This window comes from Hippocampus guttulatus, chromosome 14 (assembly GCF_054856545.1).
Source record: "Hippocampus guttulatus isolate MCC_2025c chromosome 14, RoL_Hgut_1.0, whole genome shotgun sequence".
In the NCBI taxonomy this organism is placed as follows: Eukaryota; Metazoa; Chordata; class Actinopteri; order Syngnathiformes; family Syngnathidae; genus Hippocampus; species Hippocampus guttulatus.
Genome location: NC_141274.1, coordinates 12,658,921 through 12,674,788, shown reverse-complemented (window position 1 = coordinate 12,674,788; position 15,868 = coordinate 12,658,921). Strand labels below are relative to the sequence as shown.

Sequence of the window (15,868 nt, the reverse complement as noted above, 5' to 3'; positions counted from 1 at the left end):
TGTTGTCACACAATACATCATGTCACAACATAAAGCATGTGTGTGGGGGGGGGGGGGGGGATATTGCAGATAACACTGCTGACCTGACGTTGTGAAGGTGAGGTGAACAAAAGAGCGAACTTGTGATCTGTTGATGTCGTGAGTGTGCGTGTGCGCACCGCTAAGTGGGTGGCCTGGATGGGCCGCCATTGTTGGCTGAATTCAATAGGGCTGATTAGTAAAGAAAAGTGTGTGGTTAGGAGTGTGTTGAAAGACATTGCAGCAGTGTTTGTGTGCTTGTATATTTTTTTGCACCGAGCAAGCAGCACGAAAGAAGAAGAATGTCGGAATTGGAAGGAGAGCAGACTTGAGGGTGACATATCGGGTATTCTCATTTAACAGTTTTCCCGTCGAGTATGAATAAATTAATTTCATTGATTAGAAAGTATGACTTCATTTTTGTTCAATTCTTTTTCCTGATGGCTAGCGCTTTGGTAAATCAAAACCAAAGTGTTGTGTGATGCTAACGTCGTAAAGAGCGACCTTAGCTTGCGGCAACAGTCAAAAAGTCAGTACACATTAATTTTACTGATTAAAACATCCGTTTTGCCCGCCCCCACCACTCTTGTAGAAAAAAGCTGATTAATAATGAACTAATTATGACTTTGGTAATATTGATTTATAAATAGCTAATTCAAACAAAGATAAATTAGAGCCTGGACCGTGCTAATGTTGACCGTGCGAATGTTGATGATCTATGTATGTATGTATGGTCAGTAATTTAGTTGAAACGGAATTTTTTTCATTACATGACTTACAGTAAACAAAGAATGATTTTCATACCAAATAAATTTAATTTAAAGCCATAAATCAATTATGATAGGAATCACTGCTTTTGACTGATTACAAACTAGTGTGTGGTGAGAAATCATCAGGTGTGCCGAGGGAAAAAAAATGATCAAATCTCATTAGTTGGTCCAAAAATGATTTACTTGCAACAAATAATTGAACTTTGTTCAATCTATGCCAGCGATGTATAGTGACAGGCAAAGGAGTTAGATGTTATTCCACTAGAGGGCTTAGGGTGAATAATCAAATTATGTACTGTATTGACTTTTGGTGACATTTTTATTTGGTGACGTACCAGAATCGTTTCTCTAACGCAAAATATGTTCAAAATATGCTTTTCTAATGTCAAATATTTTCTCTGCCATGGCAAACGTTTGTTCGTATGTGCGATGACTGTCAACGTTGCGGCTTTTTCAGTCTTTCTTCATCACATTCCAGCTCAACTTTTCTGCTCTTTTTGATTTGACACCTTCTCCCGCTCAATCATAAAATTCCCTTGTTTGTTTTTCCGCTCTTGTGATTGCACTCTTGCAAGCTCGTCTAATCATCAGAGGAAGGAGTGAAATCAATATATACTGAAACCAGCATAACAGATGTGTTTGTAATTGACATCTTACGCATACGTATGTGTGCGCGTGTGGATATTCCTTGGCTGCAAGGAGAAGAAGAAGGAGGAGGAGGAGGAATCCAGCAATCATGTAGACAGGCAGGAGGGCCGGTGCAGAGTAAACATGTTTTAAAATAAACAGGAAGCGGTGTAATGCCCTTTTAATTGATTCATTCTGTGCATGGCTGTTTACAGAAGAATCTAACTATGAGAGGGCCTCAGTGTTTTGAAGCGCTTTGTTTAGTTCAAACCATAACACTCCGAGGGCCAGACCTGACGCTGGATATGAGAGAGAGAGAGAGAGAACAATTCAAAATTCAAGATTAGATATCACTCCCACTTCTGAAATACTCTCATGCACACTACCAAAGCGCTCTCAGACACTACTGAAACACCTTGGCCATTTTCAATGTGTATTTCAGTCTGGTGTGTGACCTTTTAATTAGTGAGTGAGTGAAAAAATGTGAGTCTTTTAGGTGCGTGTGTGTAAGCGGACAAAATGGAGGTAATGTGTTCATGAGTGTTTCAGTAGTGTTTGAGTGTTTTAGTCGTGTGTACAAGCATTTTATTGGTGGGTAGGAGCGAATTTCTGTGGTGTGTGTTTCGGTTGTGAAGGTGAGCCAAAATCCTCAGTGGTGTGTGAGAGCTTTTCAGAAGGCTGCCAAAAAAAAAAATGTGTGTGAGATTGTTTTAGTTTCATGCTTGAGCAAAAACATGTCTGTAGTGTGTCAGAGCATTTCAATTTGTCTACGTGTGAGTGTTTCAGTCGTGTGTGTGTGTGAGAACATTTCAGTAATGTTTCGTTAGTGGGAGAGCATTTTAGTTGAGTATATGAGTGATAAGAACAATTTACCAGTGGTTGAGAATGGGTGAGTCGTGAGTACCAGTATCAGTATCGAGGCATCATTTTAAGGTAACGGTTACTCATGGAGGCTGCCAATACCAAGCACCGAAACATAAGGCAAAGAAAAAAACAAAAAAAACAAAACAATTATATCAGCAAATCAGATTGAATATCAGCACATTCAATGTCATATTTTTGGAGGGCCTTAAGTATCAGTGGCTGGTATCGGCATCCTTCAGCAATGTATCGATACTCATCCATCTTGAGTGAGAGGTAATTCCGTATTATCGTATGTCCCTGACGGCCCGCAAAACACCACTGCGTGCCCTTAACAGTCCGTGGGTCTGTAAGTGTTACTAAAGTTTAAATTGCAGCCGCAGTGTAATAATATGGAGGGGGTCGATGAAGACAAAAAAGGAGAAGGGAAGGCGGGGGATGGTAATTAGACAAGTCAGAAACACACACACGCACAGACAGAGGGGAGTGTGTGTGTGGCGGTGGAGAGCAAAGCTAAACACATCCAAGTGGGCTAGTAAAAGCTAATGAAGGCTCTGTGCTAGGCTGGCACACACGCATTTCATGTGGTGAGGAGGAGGAGGAAGAGAAAGAGGAGGTGGACTGGGCCACGGCAGGCAGCAAAAAGTAATTGACACCATGCGTCAGTGTGCGTTTTCGTTTGTCTCGACACTTCTTCACATGTGACACACACTCACGTCATGTTTGTGTGTGTGTGTGTGTGTGTCACTGTGTGTGAGCGGTGGAGCCATCTTTGATGACAAACCAAAAATGCTCTTTGACGCTCAGAGTGTGGCTTCTTTTGTTCCTCGTGCTCACTTGAACCAAAACACTTGGGCACTCTCTGGACGAGAAGTCTAAACTATTCAGATGGAAGCAAGACAAGACTATGATCTGACTAACTGAAGCTGTTAATACAGATTAATTTATGGCTTGTGTCTTGTAATTCAATATATTTGGATATCAAATCAATTTTCCCTATTGAACTATTAAATTTAATCCGCTCCAGCCTCCCAAAAAAGCTTGTAAATGTTTGCTTGCAACACAAAGCCAAAACATTTATCCAGCGACAGCTCAGAACATGTCACTGGCGACCAGTTCAGGGTGTAGCCCGCCTCCTGCTCAAAGTCAGCTGGGTTAGGCTCCAGTTCACCAGTGACTCTAATAAGAACAAGAAATGGATTTTTTTCGATATCTTACAATATAGCCACGTTCTGTAAGCCATTATTGAGACGCTATTCGGATTTAATGAGTCTGGCATATGTTTCAACACAACAAATTCAATCTCCGCTTGTTTATGATGTCATTTCTAACTTTTAAAAAGAACCGCAACAGTCATAAATATGGTCCCACCAAGTTTGTAAAATCCGCTTGGAGAGAAGGCGCTTTAAGACGAGTGAATAATAAACAATCTAATATGAAACTATTTATCATCACTTGAGTGAAACCTTGATATGGCCATACTCGATTTTTTTTTATTTTTAAATTTTAGTCACATATGCCTCCCATCACTGTGGTGTGGTGGGAAGGGGGGTGGGGGGGGGGGGGCTATAATGTCGGTGAAGTTTTTGGTGGCCACATGTTGCACCTATCACTATGCAGGCAAACAGATGTGCTGTGGTCAATAATAAAAAAAGGAGGGAGTAAAAATGTTATCGCCATGCCTTTCAAGAATTAACTTAAAAAACACACACTGGCGCATGTTAATGCTATATTTATTTTGCGGCTCCAGTTGGCACTCGCTTCAGAGTTCCTACAAAAGCTTGCCATAGCACACTATTTAGCATATTTCATGGGTAGAAATGCATTTGAATTACTCGATAATACTCCAAATAGAATGGGAACCAAAATATTACAAGCAACAATATCGTTCAATTTGATATTTTTGATATTTTTTTTATTGCTATGTAATTAAAGCTGTGAGGAAGTCTAACATAATGTAAACAAAAGACTAACGAGCAGTTCTCCCGTCTTCCGTAGTAAAGTTATTTTATTAATGTCATAAATAAATAGTTTGGATGTTAAATTGTTGCTGCCAGAGGAGAGCACACAGGACTTCCCTGTGGTGCCGTGCAGCTGCGTGTGCTACTCTTACCACATTTTCGCTGCGCAGACCTAATAAATAAACAAAATTAGACCTGAAGAAACAGGGTCATATTTGCCAGCTGGGCAAACTTACAGTAGGTGGCCACCGGCTTGCCAGGGAGTTTCGATGGCCGAGCTCAAAAGGTGAACAGGCTTCTTGTTGAAACTGATGTGTTTGAAGAGTAAGTTTAGTCTGTATGGCAGCTTTTCTCTAATGATGCTCTTGGAAGCAAAATGGGAGCGTTTCAGGGTCCGCCGCCAATACTAATGTCCTCTAATGAGAGAAGGTTCCAGGCGTGCGGCTGTATTTGCTCGGTTTGGCTGCTTGGACACACACTGAGTTCAGTCATGAATCAATAAATCAACAAAGAGCCTCCAATGATCCGCTTCGGTCTAAAAAAGGATACTTTAGGGAGTAGGCCGACCCTGCTGTTCAAATTCACTATATATATATATATATATATATATACACTGTATATATATATATATATTTTTTTTTTTCAGTCAGGCAAGTTACTCACCTCTCTGTAGCATCACTTCCCCCTGCTGGTTGATAAAAACAAATGTACTTTTTGAAAAGTTTCAGATGCCGCCAAAGTAAACCTAAAACACTGTAATATGCATGCCAGGCCAATAGTTGGCAAAGTCGCTTTGTAAACAAACACTGTACACAGTCACTTGCGGACACCATTTTCTTTTTCATACCCTTCTTTGACACATATTTAATATGTGAACTGAATACTTTGGTAAGGAATAGGATATATTCCAGATACATGTGTGAAAATCCGGGATATAGATGGACGATTTAAAAAAACATTTTCGATTTTTTTACCAATGAGTGTCTGGGAGTGAGCTCGGGCCGACTGCGGAGTCTGCTCATGTGTGAGGGATGAAATGGTGTGTAAACAAACCATGCTAAAGTATTACCATTTTAAAATATTTTTGTTGTATTTAGCACCTGAGAGAGTAAACTGTGAGTGAATGATCTTGAAAGAATTATTAATACTATGAATTTTTAATTTGGGTGGATGGATGGATATGAATTAAGCAGAAAAATCCACTCGTTTTTATCCACCTGAAAAGGCGGCCATTTTGCTACAATTCATATTCCACAAAAGCGATATTAATCAGAACGCTGTTTCGTCTAAATGCGGCACAGTAATATTGTAAAGAACATTTTTGACTTGACTTCACCTTTTCATAAAATGTGTACACTTTTTTTCAATTCAATTTGTCTCATTTGCATTTCTTTATAATTCACAAGTGCAAGTTAACTGTAATTGGCCTAAAATGGCCAAACTCAAATTTTCCTGAAGTGGGTAAATGTCTTTTTCAGGCCTTCTGTGCAGGCGTCCAGCTTCCTGGGTGGTGTGTCAGTTTGTTGAGCTTACGAAATATATGCATGTGTGTTTATTTAGTCTGCAAAGCGGAACAGAGCCATGGCCTTGGCCAATTTTCTTTACATTGAGTGGGGGAAAAAATGCTTTTCACAGATGGAAAAAAGCAGTCAAACAGATTCAGGGCCAACAGATACAAGAGTCCCCCCCTCCCCTCACCCGGCCTTCCATCACGTCAAACTCACCAGCCTTAACACTTCTGCTGCTTCTTTTCCAATCATCGCATTCCTTCCCCGGTATGATCATTAGCAAGATTACTTCTCAAATCTTGTCAGCACGAGTCGTACAGTAGACTGGATGTCATTAGGTCGTCCGCTCGGAAATTCAAACCTGGAGACTTGCGAGCTTTTTTTCATCTTTGGGGGTTGAAGTGAAAACACATGCTGGATGGTTCGACTGACACTAATAGCATGCTTATTTGGCAGTCGGTTGATGTCCCACCTGATCGTCACGGCAACACACGTGGCTAATACGCAGACGCTAATGAGGCTGCAAGTAGGGTGCAGACTGTGAGATTCAATGAGGTTGATCAGATTTAAGGGCGGGTCCTTTTGTATGAGATAGCATCCGAAAGCGATCACAACCACGACTTAGATGTTCTCTCGCATGAGCAACTGAAACACTCTCACACATTATTGAAATGCTCAAACACCACAACTGAAATTTACTTCACTCATATCCTGAACGCCCTCACACACACACACACACACACACACACACATGACTGAAACATTCTCATCTACCCAAGTGAATCATTGTCATACACACAAGTTAAACGCACCCGCATATGTGAATGATTTTTTTTTCACTCACGTGCGCCACTGTGATGCTCACTACCGAAATGCCAACACGTATAAAATTCTTCGTTGGATAGCTTTGATAAGTGAATGTCAGCTGTTAAACACCACACATCTCACCACTCCGAGCATATCTCCATAGGCGGGAATCTGGCCGGGCAACTTTGCCCCCCCCCCCCCATTCCATGTTAGTGCCATCCATGCAGAACCACAGCTCAGGGGAAAACGGCATTTTTTAAAATGTAGTGTAAAAGGAACTCTCAATTGCTGTCGGCTTAATTAAGGTAATCTCTGCTGAGATCAAGGATCTAAATGATTGCTTCCTTCCAGGAAATCCGGGTATCTGTTAACTTTGGCACATGTGTGCCAGATGCATTCCCAACTCTCCACCCCCCACCCACTTTTCTGAGCTTTCAGACCCATATGTTTATCCATGTTTTATACTGCTGCTCCAGTTCAAGGTCACAGGTGAGCTGGAGTCTCGCCCAGATGACTTGAAAAATGTAGTGCAGCAATTGTTTTCAGTAAATATTAACATTCTTAACTGCCATAAAAGTATAGTATAGAAATATGAAGAGAGGTTCAGTTCATCAATCCATCCATCTATGTTCTAATCCACTTATCCTCACGAGGGTCGCGGGCGGGGTGGAGCCTATCCCAGCTCTCTTCGGGAAGTAAGACAAGGTGTCGCTAGACAATCGCACGGCACACATAGACGAACAACCACTCGCACTCACACTCACACTGAGGGACAATTTAGAGTGCTCTATTAAGATGGGAGGAAACTGGAGTACCCAGAGAAAACCCCACGCAGACAAGAGGGGAACATGCAAACTCCACACAGGAAAGCCGGAGCCGGAATCGAACCCTGCACTTCTGCACTGTGAGGCTGACGTGCTAACCAGTTAAACCCCGTGACACCCAAGTTTAGTTCATAGACCAATTAAAACAACCACAAAGTAAAACTGCTCACCCTTTAAATATGCCTCATATGTTATTATTAAATATGTTAATAATGCTAAATACACTTTTTAGGAATACAACCTCACGCTTTTTATTAGAACTCAGGCTTACTCCTGTTTTGTAATGTTCACTATGATGGTGGCACTTTAAAAAAAAAGTGCAAAAACGATTTCAAAAACTTTTTAATTACATGCACGGCCACTAGGGGAGTGTGAGCGGCTGTGAGCTAGTGGAGAAGGGGGGAGGGGCTGGAGGGCAGGGTGTGTCGGTGAGTGGGGGCCTGGGGGGGGGGCCCTCCGGGCAGGGGGGAATGCCACCCACTAAGGCAGTTGTGGAGAGGCACTGGGGGTTGGGCAGCTCACAGGAAACAGTTGTGGCTCCATCCCAGGCCTCACACCGAGCAGCCTTGGGCCACCCAGTCATCCGCAGGCGAGAGCCACCAAATGGTCCGAGCCCACAGAGATCTGTTTATTTTTCATCCTTTGCTGAGGGGCGGGAGCGGGAAAGGCCCACCAAGCTGTTTATGAAACCTTTGATATGCCGTATGTCAGCGTCATTTGCGGGAAATGTGTACACATACCTGCTTGTGTCTCGTGACCAGGAGGGCTGAAAGGGTGTGGACACAAAAAGAGTGTTTAGGCTGCGGGGGGGCTGCAAGATAAGAGGGGAAATGGGAAGCCTTCCACGCTGAAGGCAAGGCTGAGCTGAATTATGGGTCATTCTACAGCTGTCCTTGGAAAGTGATGTCATGGGGGAATGAGCCATGGAATGCAGGTGTTTGTGGGTATGATGTGTGCTCTCATACAATACAGTAAGAAGACCTGTTCGGAAGTAAATTATTTCAGTTTACGTTTTTGGCAGTGTGAGATTTTCCGACTGTTAAATGGACTCCTTGGCTCATATATATACAGTGTATACCGTCAAAAAATTTGACTCGCATGGAAAAGTAGATTTATTTCATTCATACTATTCAAAAAGTGTAATGCATACATTCACTCCACACACACACACACACACACACACACACACACTCATTGCCCCACGGGAATAAATAAAGTTTTCTGAGTCTGAACACAGACTGATGCGTTTCAAGTGTTATTTCATTTTAATTTCGATGATTATATCTGAAAACGAATTTTTAAAAAAATCACTCAGAAAATCGGGGGAGAGAAGAGACAGACAGACAGACAGACAGACAGTGAGAGAGTGTGTATGTTGAAATATTATTATGGTATTTACCACTTACTTATTCTTATTTTTATTTGTATTCTTATTCTTATTCTTATTCATATTTTGACACCATTTATCCGTCTCAGGATCTCGGTTATTATTATGATATTACACTGTAGTTCTCCATATAGCCACAAGATGACGCAATTAAAGCACAGCGCGTGTTTTTCCAACGAGGAAGAAGAAGCCAAACACTGACGACCAATCAGATCGTTAAACAACTCGGAAATAAATTCGGTTCAAATCTTGGCTGGTATTTTTTTTGAGTGAACTTGTGTGTGGGAGAGAGTAAACGGACTTGCTGTGCAAACGTCAGTGTGAGTTAAGACAAAAAGAAAGTAAGAAAACCGCTGGGGGGAGGGCTCCGTCACACATTCATTTGCTTATTCGACGGGAAAGGAATATTACATAGCGGCGACGACGCGCTCGCTCTACCTTTGGAAATTCTGCCGTTACAGAGTTGTCAAAATGGAGTCCAGATTGTCCAGGCTCTTAGTTGGACTCTCAGTTCAAATCAGTCGCAGCGATGGTGAGTTCATAATGTTCTTTAAGACGCCGTCGTTTGTTGGCTTTACGTTTTGTGTGTTAAGCCGTCGTTCGTTGGCTTTATTTATTTTTATTTTTTTGGTGACCCTCCTGTTGGTTACGTGCCTACATAGGACGTGTCCATCGAGCCACTGTGAAGTCTGTCGACGCCGTCAAGTCCACCGTGATGGCGGAGTGGATCGAGAAAGAGATCCATCGAGCCAAAGAGGTCAGTTAAAATATTCAACTTTTATTATGGTGAACGGTTAAAACCGGTATTAATGACAGCAGGGGGGTCCAAACTCGGTCCTCAAGGGTTGCTGTCCTGCCTGTTTTCCATCGCTCCCTGCTGAACCACCTCAATCAAAGGATCGGCTCATCAGCAGGCTCTGAATCAGGTGCAGAGAGAAATGGGGAAAAAAGGCAAGACAGAGGCCCCTTGACGACTGAGTTTGGACACTCCTGAATTACAGAGTACTGTATATTTATATCAATTTTGCAGACGAGGCACAATGAAAAAGGATGTTATTTGTTGTTGTTTGCCCCTTATCTTGATTCATTGGATTAAGGAATCATTTTTTAAATTTCCATCCCTTTCTTCAAAAACAGGATGAATTGACAGAGCAGAAAATGTGGAAACAGCAATTGATTCTGATCCAGTTTGTGGTTTAACTGGTCTGTACCATGTCACAAAATGGCTAAACATTTGGGTCATTTTCCAACATAAAAGAAAATGTCTGCCATTGTCTTATTTTAATTTAAGAACAAAAATAGCTTGCTTTGGAGGACAAATGAAGAACAAAGTATTTACTGGTGGGAGGCTGAAATTCTAAAGAGTTAACCTCCCAAACTGATACAGCATTTTTCAAAAACTCGAAGAATTTGATAGAGTACTTATCGATTAATTGTTGCGTCTCTTGTAACAATCCTATTTTGCCAAGTAAGGACTAGAAATTGCACATCTCTTTTGCAATAGTGAAAAGTAAAAGTATTCAAGTAGAAGTACTTCAATAACCTAGCCACATAACCTTTGCCCTTATGTTTCTGAACCACCTTGTTGCTTTTTTTCCCAGCTGGATTTGGAAGAATTTTGTACACTCAATCCAGAGCTACAAGACCACATCCAGTCCGTCCTTAACAAATCCTTGGACAAAGCCCATACTCTTCCTGCAGACAAGGTGAGTTTTGACTTGCACCGTTAATATTTATACACACAACCTCATAGAATGGAGGAAAATGCATTGTCAGTGTTGCTATAACCTTTATATTCATCTGTTGCTTGCGTAGAGATATGAGGGTCGACTGCGCTCATCCAGGATTCCTGGCCCGGCCGCCTGTACGTAAATAAAAGCCGCTGGTTTGTCTTGGTCCGATTGTGTGTTGTGGATCTTGTCACCTAATGCCGTGCTTCTCTCCAAAAGCCCACACACCATCCGTAGACAAGACTGAAGGCAATGCATGCGTCATCCCTCTGTCCTTCAAATCACTCTTGTCACGCCTCTCTCGGTGGGATTGCGGTGTTGTATTATTGGGAGAGGGCCACCATCACTGATCACGCATATAGTAGCTTGTTTCACTGATGAGAAGATGCGAATCGCGTTGATTATCAAGCAGCTCCTGATTTCACAACACCAATGCGCTCTTACGTTGCAAATTTAAGGGAGCTGTTCATCTTTCCCCAACCCGCACAATTTAAAAGTTGTTAGTGTCTGATGTTCTTTGGTGAAAATGCACAAAGGACACAAAATTAGGGGCAATTATGTAAATTAGCATCGCTTTTATTTAATGGCAAAGGCTAATTTATTCATTACTTTATGCTAACACTAATTCTGCTTCCCTTTTTTTTTTTTAAAGTCTTTGACATGATAGTGCTTCCCTGCAGTCCGGCTGTCACCTGAAAGTAGCTCTGGATTGTCTCTCAGCCTCCCTAGCAAGTTAAGGGAACTCTGTCGGTGGGAGTGGTTATGTAAATAGCCCCGCTGCCTCGGAACAGGTCACGCTCACAGTCACATGTTCAGAAATAAGCAAAGGGCAAGAACTTGAACTTGGTGCTTTCTTTTCACGCTCGATGGGCATGCAGACACTCACAAGACGCAACGGTTTGGATATAAGCAATCAAAAAGGCAAATTTATTATTATTTTTAATCTCTTTGAGTGATGATGTTTGTTTTTGTCACTATGGGAACTATGGGATTATGGCTGAATGAATAATATTGGTGAATGAAACTGAAGGTAGATGGAGCGTCACTTACTCAAATTACTTCCCCCAAAGAATTGCTGTTTCGATATTATGACTGATCTGTCCACCGCACCTGCAATTCTCTCTCAATTTCGATTGTAGGTCGGTCTCAGGTCAGACAGACAAACCGGTTCCAGGCTCAAATTTCCATCCGCGAGTCGTCTTCCGAAGGAGCTTTAGGGCCGATTCCCAGTGAACCTCCAACTTCGGCAGCCCTCGCAAACTCTGGTTAGTCGAAAAACCCTTAACCTTGAAATTACCACTCAAACAAGTTGACGGACTTTGATGCATTCTTTTACCTCGTGTAGGAAATCCCAATGAGCTGCGACGAAAGAGGGAGGCGAAACCATCGTCGTCTGTGCCTTTTGTCCACGAGGTCACAAAGGAAAACGTTGAAACGGTGAAGACTGCTCCACCTAAATCTTCAGGTCAGTTACTTGTTGGTCAGAATACACAACACCTAATAATCTGTACCATGGGCAAATTGAAACAATTTACAATCTCAAATTACCCGCAGATATACTTAGTCGAACACACTGCTATTATTTTGTGGCCCGGTTCACAAATGGTTCAGTTGGCGAATACATTTTTGGGCTCTGTAACCAAACCATTGCTAGCGGTAATGTTATCACAAACGGAATAAACACGCATGCATCGGTTCCGATGTAAATTGTCCACTCGATGAAGTGAAAAGAGAAATTTCACACAGTGTTTGTATGCAAGCAGTTAGTCCACTTTCCATATGTAGCATCGAGGATCGTAATGACATTCTTTCCCTCTTTATCCTTCAGGCCGAAGAAAATCTGTGGCTCCCCAGGAACTCAACAAAAGCAACAAAAGACTGTCTCATGTTGTCAAGCCCCCTGAAATGCAGACCAAGAAGGGCAAGGTTAGTCACTTGTACGCTGAAAACCTTTAACGGTGGTTTTCACTGTACAATGAACCTTGACATTGTGCGCTCACTTTCCAAGTTCAAAGAATCATCCCGACCCAACCAGCAATTCTACGAAATGGTGCAGGACTTCCGCAAGACGATGGAAACCATCCCATTATCAGTCACCAATGCGGTATGTTTGTACTCGAACACTATCTGAAGTAAACATCAGAATTCTAATGATGGTATTGTATTCTTTGCTTTTTTAATTGCTTCTGTGTTTTATTTTAAGATTGAGCCTCACAGGATTTGTGTTTGCATCCGCAAACGTCCAATGAACAAACAAGGTGCGTACAAAGGCGCGCCGGTGCCAAAAGTGGAGCTGTAATGCCTTTCCCAAGCCTGAAATAACATTTGTCTCCTCTGGAATAGAGCTGAATAGAAGGGAGATAGATGTGGTCTCCGTGCCTGGGAGAGGCGCTCTGCTGGTTCACGAGCCAAAGCAAAAAGTGGACTTGACCAAGTACTTGGACAATCAGATCTTCCAGTTCGACTATTCTTTTGATGAGACATCCACCAATGACTTGGTCTACAGGTAAAGTCAGGCGCCCTCAGGACAGCATAGATTCGAACACAAACGGTGCAGCAACACACCCAGACAATATTCTCACACATTTGGATTATGTGTCTGAGCTTGCAGCATTGTGTTTCTCAACCGCTCTGTATGCTGTCCAGGTTCACTGCAAAGCCTTTGGTGCAGTCCATCTTCGAAGGGGGCATGGCCACATGTTTCGCCTATGGGCAGACAGGAAGTGGGAAAACTCATGTGAGTGTCTTGCCGATCGAGGAGCGAAAAGGTGGTGCTGTGGCTTGATTCGTTTTCTGCTCGCACAGACCATGGGCGGTGATTTCTCGGGGAAGCAGCAGAATTGCTCCAAGGGAATCTACGCCTTAGCAGGTGGGGACTCCGGGTCAACAGATCCCAAGTTCATTTCAATTTCATGCCTGTTGAATTTCCCGGCACGTTTCTTTTAGCCCAGGATGTTTTCGCCTACCTCGGTCAAAGGAAGTACGCCAACCTGAATCTGTCTGCTTACGTCAGCTTCTTTGAGATCTACAATGGCAAAGTAAGCCATAGTGTGTGTGTGCGCCCTTTTTTTTTTTCCTCTGCTACTCATTTACTCATTCGCAGTCCTTTTTGTTCTTCCTCCTATTTCTCACATTTGTTCTGGCTCATTCATATATGGGTTGGTTCTATTGTTTGCCCCGTCTGAGGTATTTGTGTGGTGCGTGATTTATTGGATGCCTGCAGGTGTACGACCTGCTGAATAAGAAGACAATGCTGCGGGTGCTGCAGGACGAGCATCAGCAGGTTCAGGTGGTGGATCTGAAGGAGGTCCACGTGCCCTCAGCGGACGAGGTCATTAAGATGATACAGCTGGGCAGCGCGAGCAGGTATGAAATGATTTCAAGGTTCCCATGACAGCAGGGGGGAAAAAAATCCACCGTTTTATGCGGAACAGATCAAAATGAGTATGTGACATGCGACGAAATTGTCATATCTGTTCGGTACTACTTGCTTTACAGCTGAGAACTGTTTTTTGATTCCTCATCATAAGCATTACTGTACTTGAACAAGCCTTTTAAAAAGACAATTTCCAAATATATTTTCTCCTTTCAATTGATTGCGACGCCCATCCCTACTACAAAAGTCAACGGGTCTGCCTCCCTGTCTCCTCTCCAGAACTTTTGGTCAGACCTCGGCCAATGCCAACTCCTCGCGTTCCCACGCCATCCTCCAGATCATCCTCAGACGCAACGACCGTGCCACCACGCTGCACGGCAAGTTCTCCCTGGTCGACTTGGCGGGCAACGAGCGGGGCATCGACGTCAACAGCAACGACCGCGCCACCTTGGTGGAGACGGCCGAGATCAACCGCAGCCTCCTGGCCCTCAAGGTGCAATCTTAACTCGGGAGTTGACGACATGCCGTTTGAACCCGTTGTTAAATGATTTTGTTTGATTCCACCCTTATCGCAGGAGTGTATCCGTTCGTTGGGCATGAACAGCGATCACATTCCTTTCAGGATGAGCACTTTAACCAAGGTCCTCCGAGATTCCTTCATTGGAGAGAATTCGAGAACCTGCATGGTAGGTGAACGTTCTGGACGTACAGAAAACCGTGACTGCAAAGTGCGAGAGAATAATCAAACTCTTGATTTAGTGACCCGTTTAGTGATTTGATTGCCCTTTTCGTAGAAAAATGTCAACTGTGCCTATCTTGCTTTTCTCCGAATCAGATCGCAATGGTGTCACCAGGAATGGCTTCTTGCGAATGCACAATGAATACACTACGTTATGCCGACAGGTACACTTTCCACTTGGTCTCAAATGACAAAAATGTCTCCTTGGAAAGATTTGAATGTTGCTTGCTTCAATTGGCTCAACCAGAATTTTTTTTATTTTTTTATTAAAAGAGTGAAGGAGCTGAATGTCAAGTCCAAAACCAGTGCAGAGGCCGAAACACAGGAACCAGCAAACTGCTCTTCAGACGAGGTCGGCACGCTCATCTTGTTGCTTTGAAGTGGACATGACAAAGATTTTCATGGCTCAAACACATGTTGGGACTAAATATGGTCATTTGTGTTGAAGGACACTGCTGCAGCCACCACAGTGTATGATGCCTTAAGCCATGTGGCCGACCTGGAGGAAAATGTCTACGTAGAGCTTCAGGTAGCCTTTCTTCAATTTGCAACATATTTTGACGATCGGCATGAAAATGATTATCATCTTTAATGCTTTAAGAGCATTCATCAAAGAGTGAAAGAACTATATGAGTCCATGGAGGAGCCCTCATTTGACATTGAGGCGGCTCTCCCCAACCTCATCGACTTCTCCCAGTTCTCCAAGTTAAGAGGTTTGTGCAAATCACATGAAATTCACTCATTCTCAAGTGGAGAACGTGAGATTAAAAAAAAAAAAAAAATTTAACTAATGCATGTGTTGCTTCAATCCCACCCACAGAAATCTTGCTGTCGTTGCGTACTGCTTTGGTGGAGGAGAGGGCCCGACTCGGCCATTGAGTCACAAATTTCATCGTTTGTCACTGAAATTACCTGTTCTTATTTTTACTCGGTTGTATTAAATAAAATGTGGGCCTTAATTAACAAGATACTGTTCGACTTGTTGACTGCTGAACTTTATGCCTGTTTCTTGATGACGTGACCGGAAATTTGGAAAGAGGGAGTTTGCATGATGATGCCTCCTCAAGGCCAGCAGGTCGTTATGCCAGGGTTCAAACGCATCCTTTAAACCTGCAATATGATTGACCAATTTTCCAGTCATGGAAAAGAGTAAAATGTTTCCTGCCCCTGCTTCTTTCTGCGTTGTGGGTGAACATAAATGGGTAAAACAGACATGCATGTCTGTTTCCAGCTGCCTTTCATGGGCAACATTGAGCTCAT

The 15,868-nt window shown here is 42.8% G+C and overlaps 1 protein-coding gene across 3 annotated transcripts; it reads left to right on the top strand.

Moving 5' to 3' along the window:
• Nucleotides 1–9,003: 9,003 nt before the first annotated feature.
• Nucleotides 9,004–15,576, top strand: kif2c (kinesin family member 2C). 3 transcript variants are annotated; one of them, XM_086129071.1, is made up of 22 exons: nt 9,004–9,104; nt 9,225–9,295; nt 9,426–9,520; nt 10,365–10,469; nt 10,579–10,627; nt 11,633–11,758; nt 11,839–11,958; nt 12,322–12,419; nt 12,502–12,597; nt 12,697–12,751; nt 12,837–12,999; nt 13,140–13,230; nt 13,299–13,362; nt 13,440–13,531; nt 13,717–13,859; nt 14,149–14,362; nt 14,445–14,555; nt 14,705–14,772; nt 14,882–14,960; nt 15,057–15,137; nt 15,210–15,321; nt 15,429–15,576. In XM_086129071.1, exons 2-22 carry the CDS (start codon nt 9,235–9,237, stop codon nt 15,485–15,487), a joined length of 2,082 nt encoding a protein of 693 aa, XP_085985197.1. In that variant the 5' UTR covers nt 9,004–9,104; nt 9,225–9,234; the 3' UTR covers nt 15,488–15,576. The 3 variants fall into 3 exon arrangements, with proteins under 3 accessions (XP_085985197.1, XP_085985199.1, XP_085985196.1); XM_086129073.1 differs by adding an exon at nt 10,713–10,742 and having other exon boundaries at nt 9,018–9,295; XM_086129070.1 differs by having other exon boundaries at nt 9,018–9,295.
• The last annotated feature ends 292 nt before the right edge of the window (nt 15,577–15,868 follow it).

What these genes read in the sequence shown, in the direction of transcription:
- kif2c (XM_086129073.1), top strand. Translation starts at nt 9,235, where the DNA reads ATGGAGTCCAGATTGTCCAGGCTCTTAGTTGGACTCTCAGTTCAAATC. An exon ending in TGCTCCACCTAAATCTTCAG is followed by an intron (nt 11,959 to 12,321) that starts GTCAGTTACTTG and finishes TTTATCCTTCAG; the next exon opens with GCCGAAGAAAATCTGTGGCT. An exon ending in CAGGAAGTGGGAAAACTCAT is followed by an intron (nt 13,231 to 13,298) that starts GTGAGTGTCTTG and finishes CTGCTCGCACAG; the next exon opens with ACCATGGGCGGTGATTTCTC.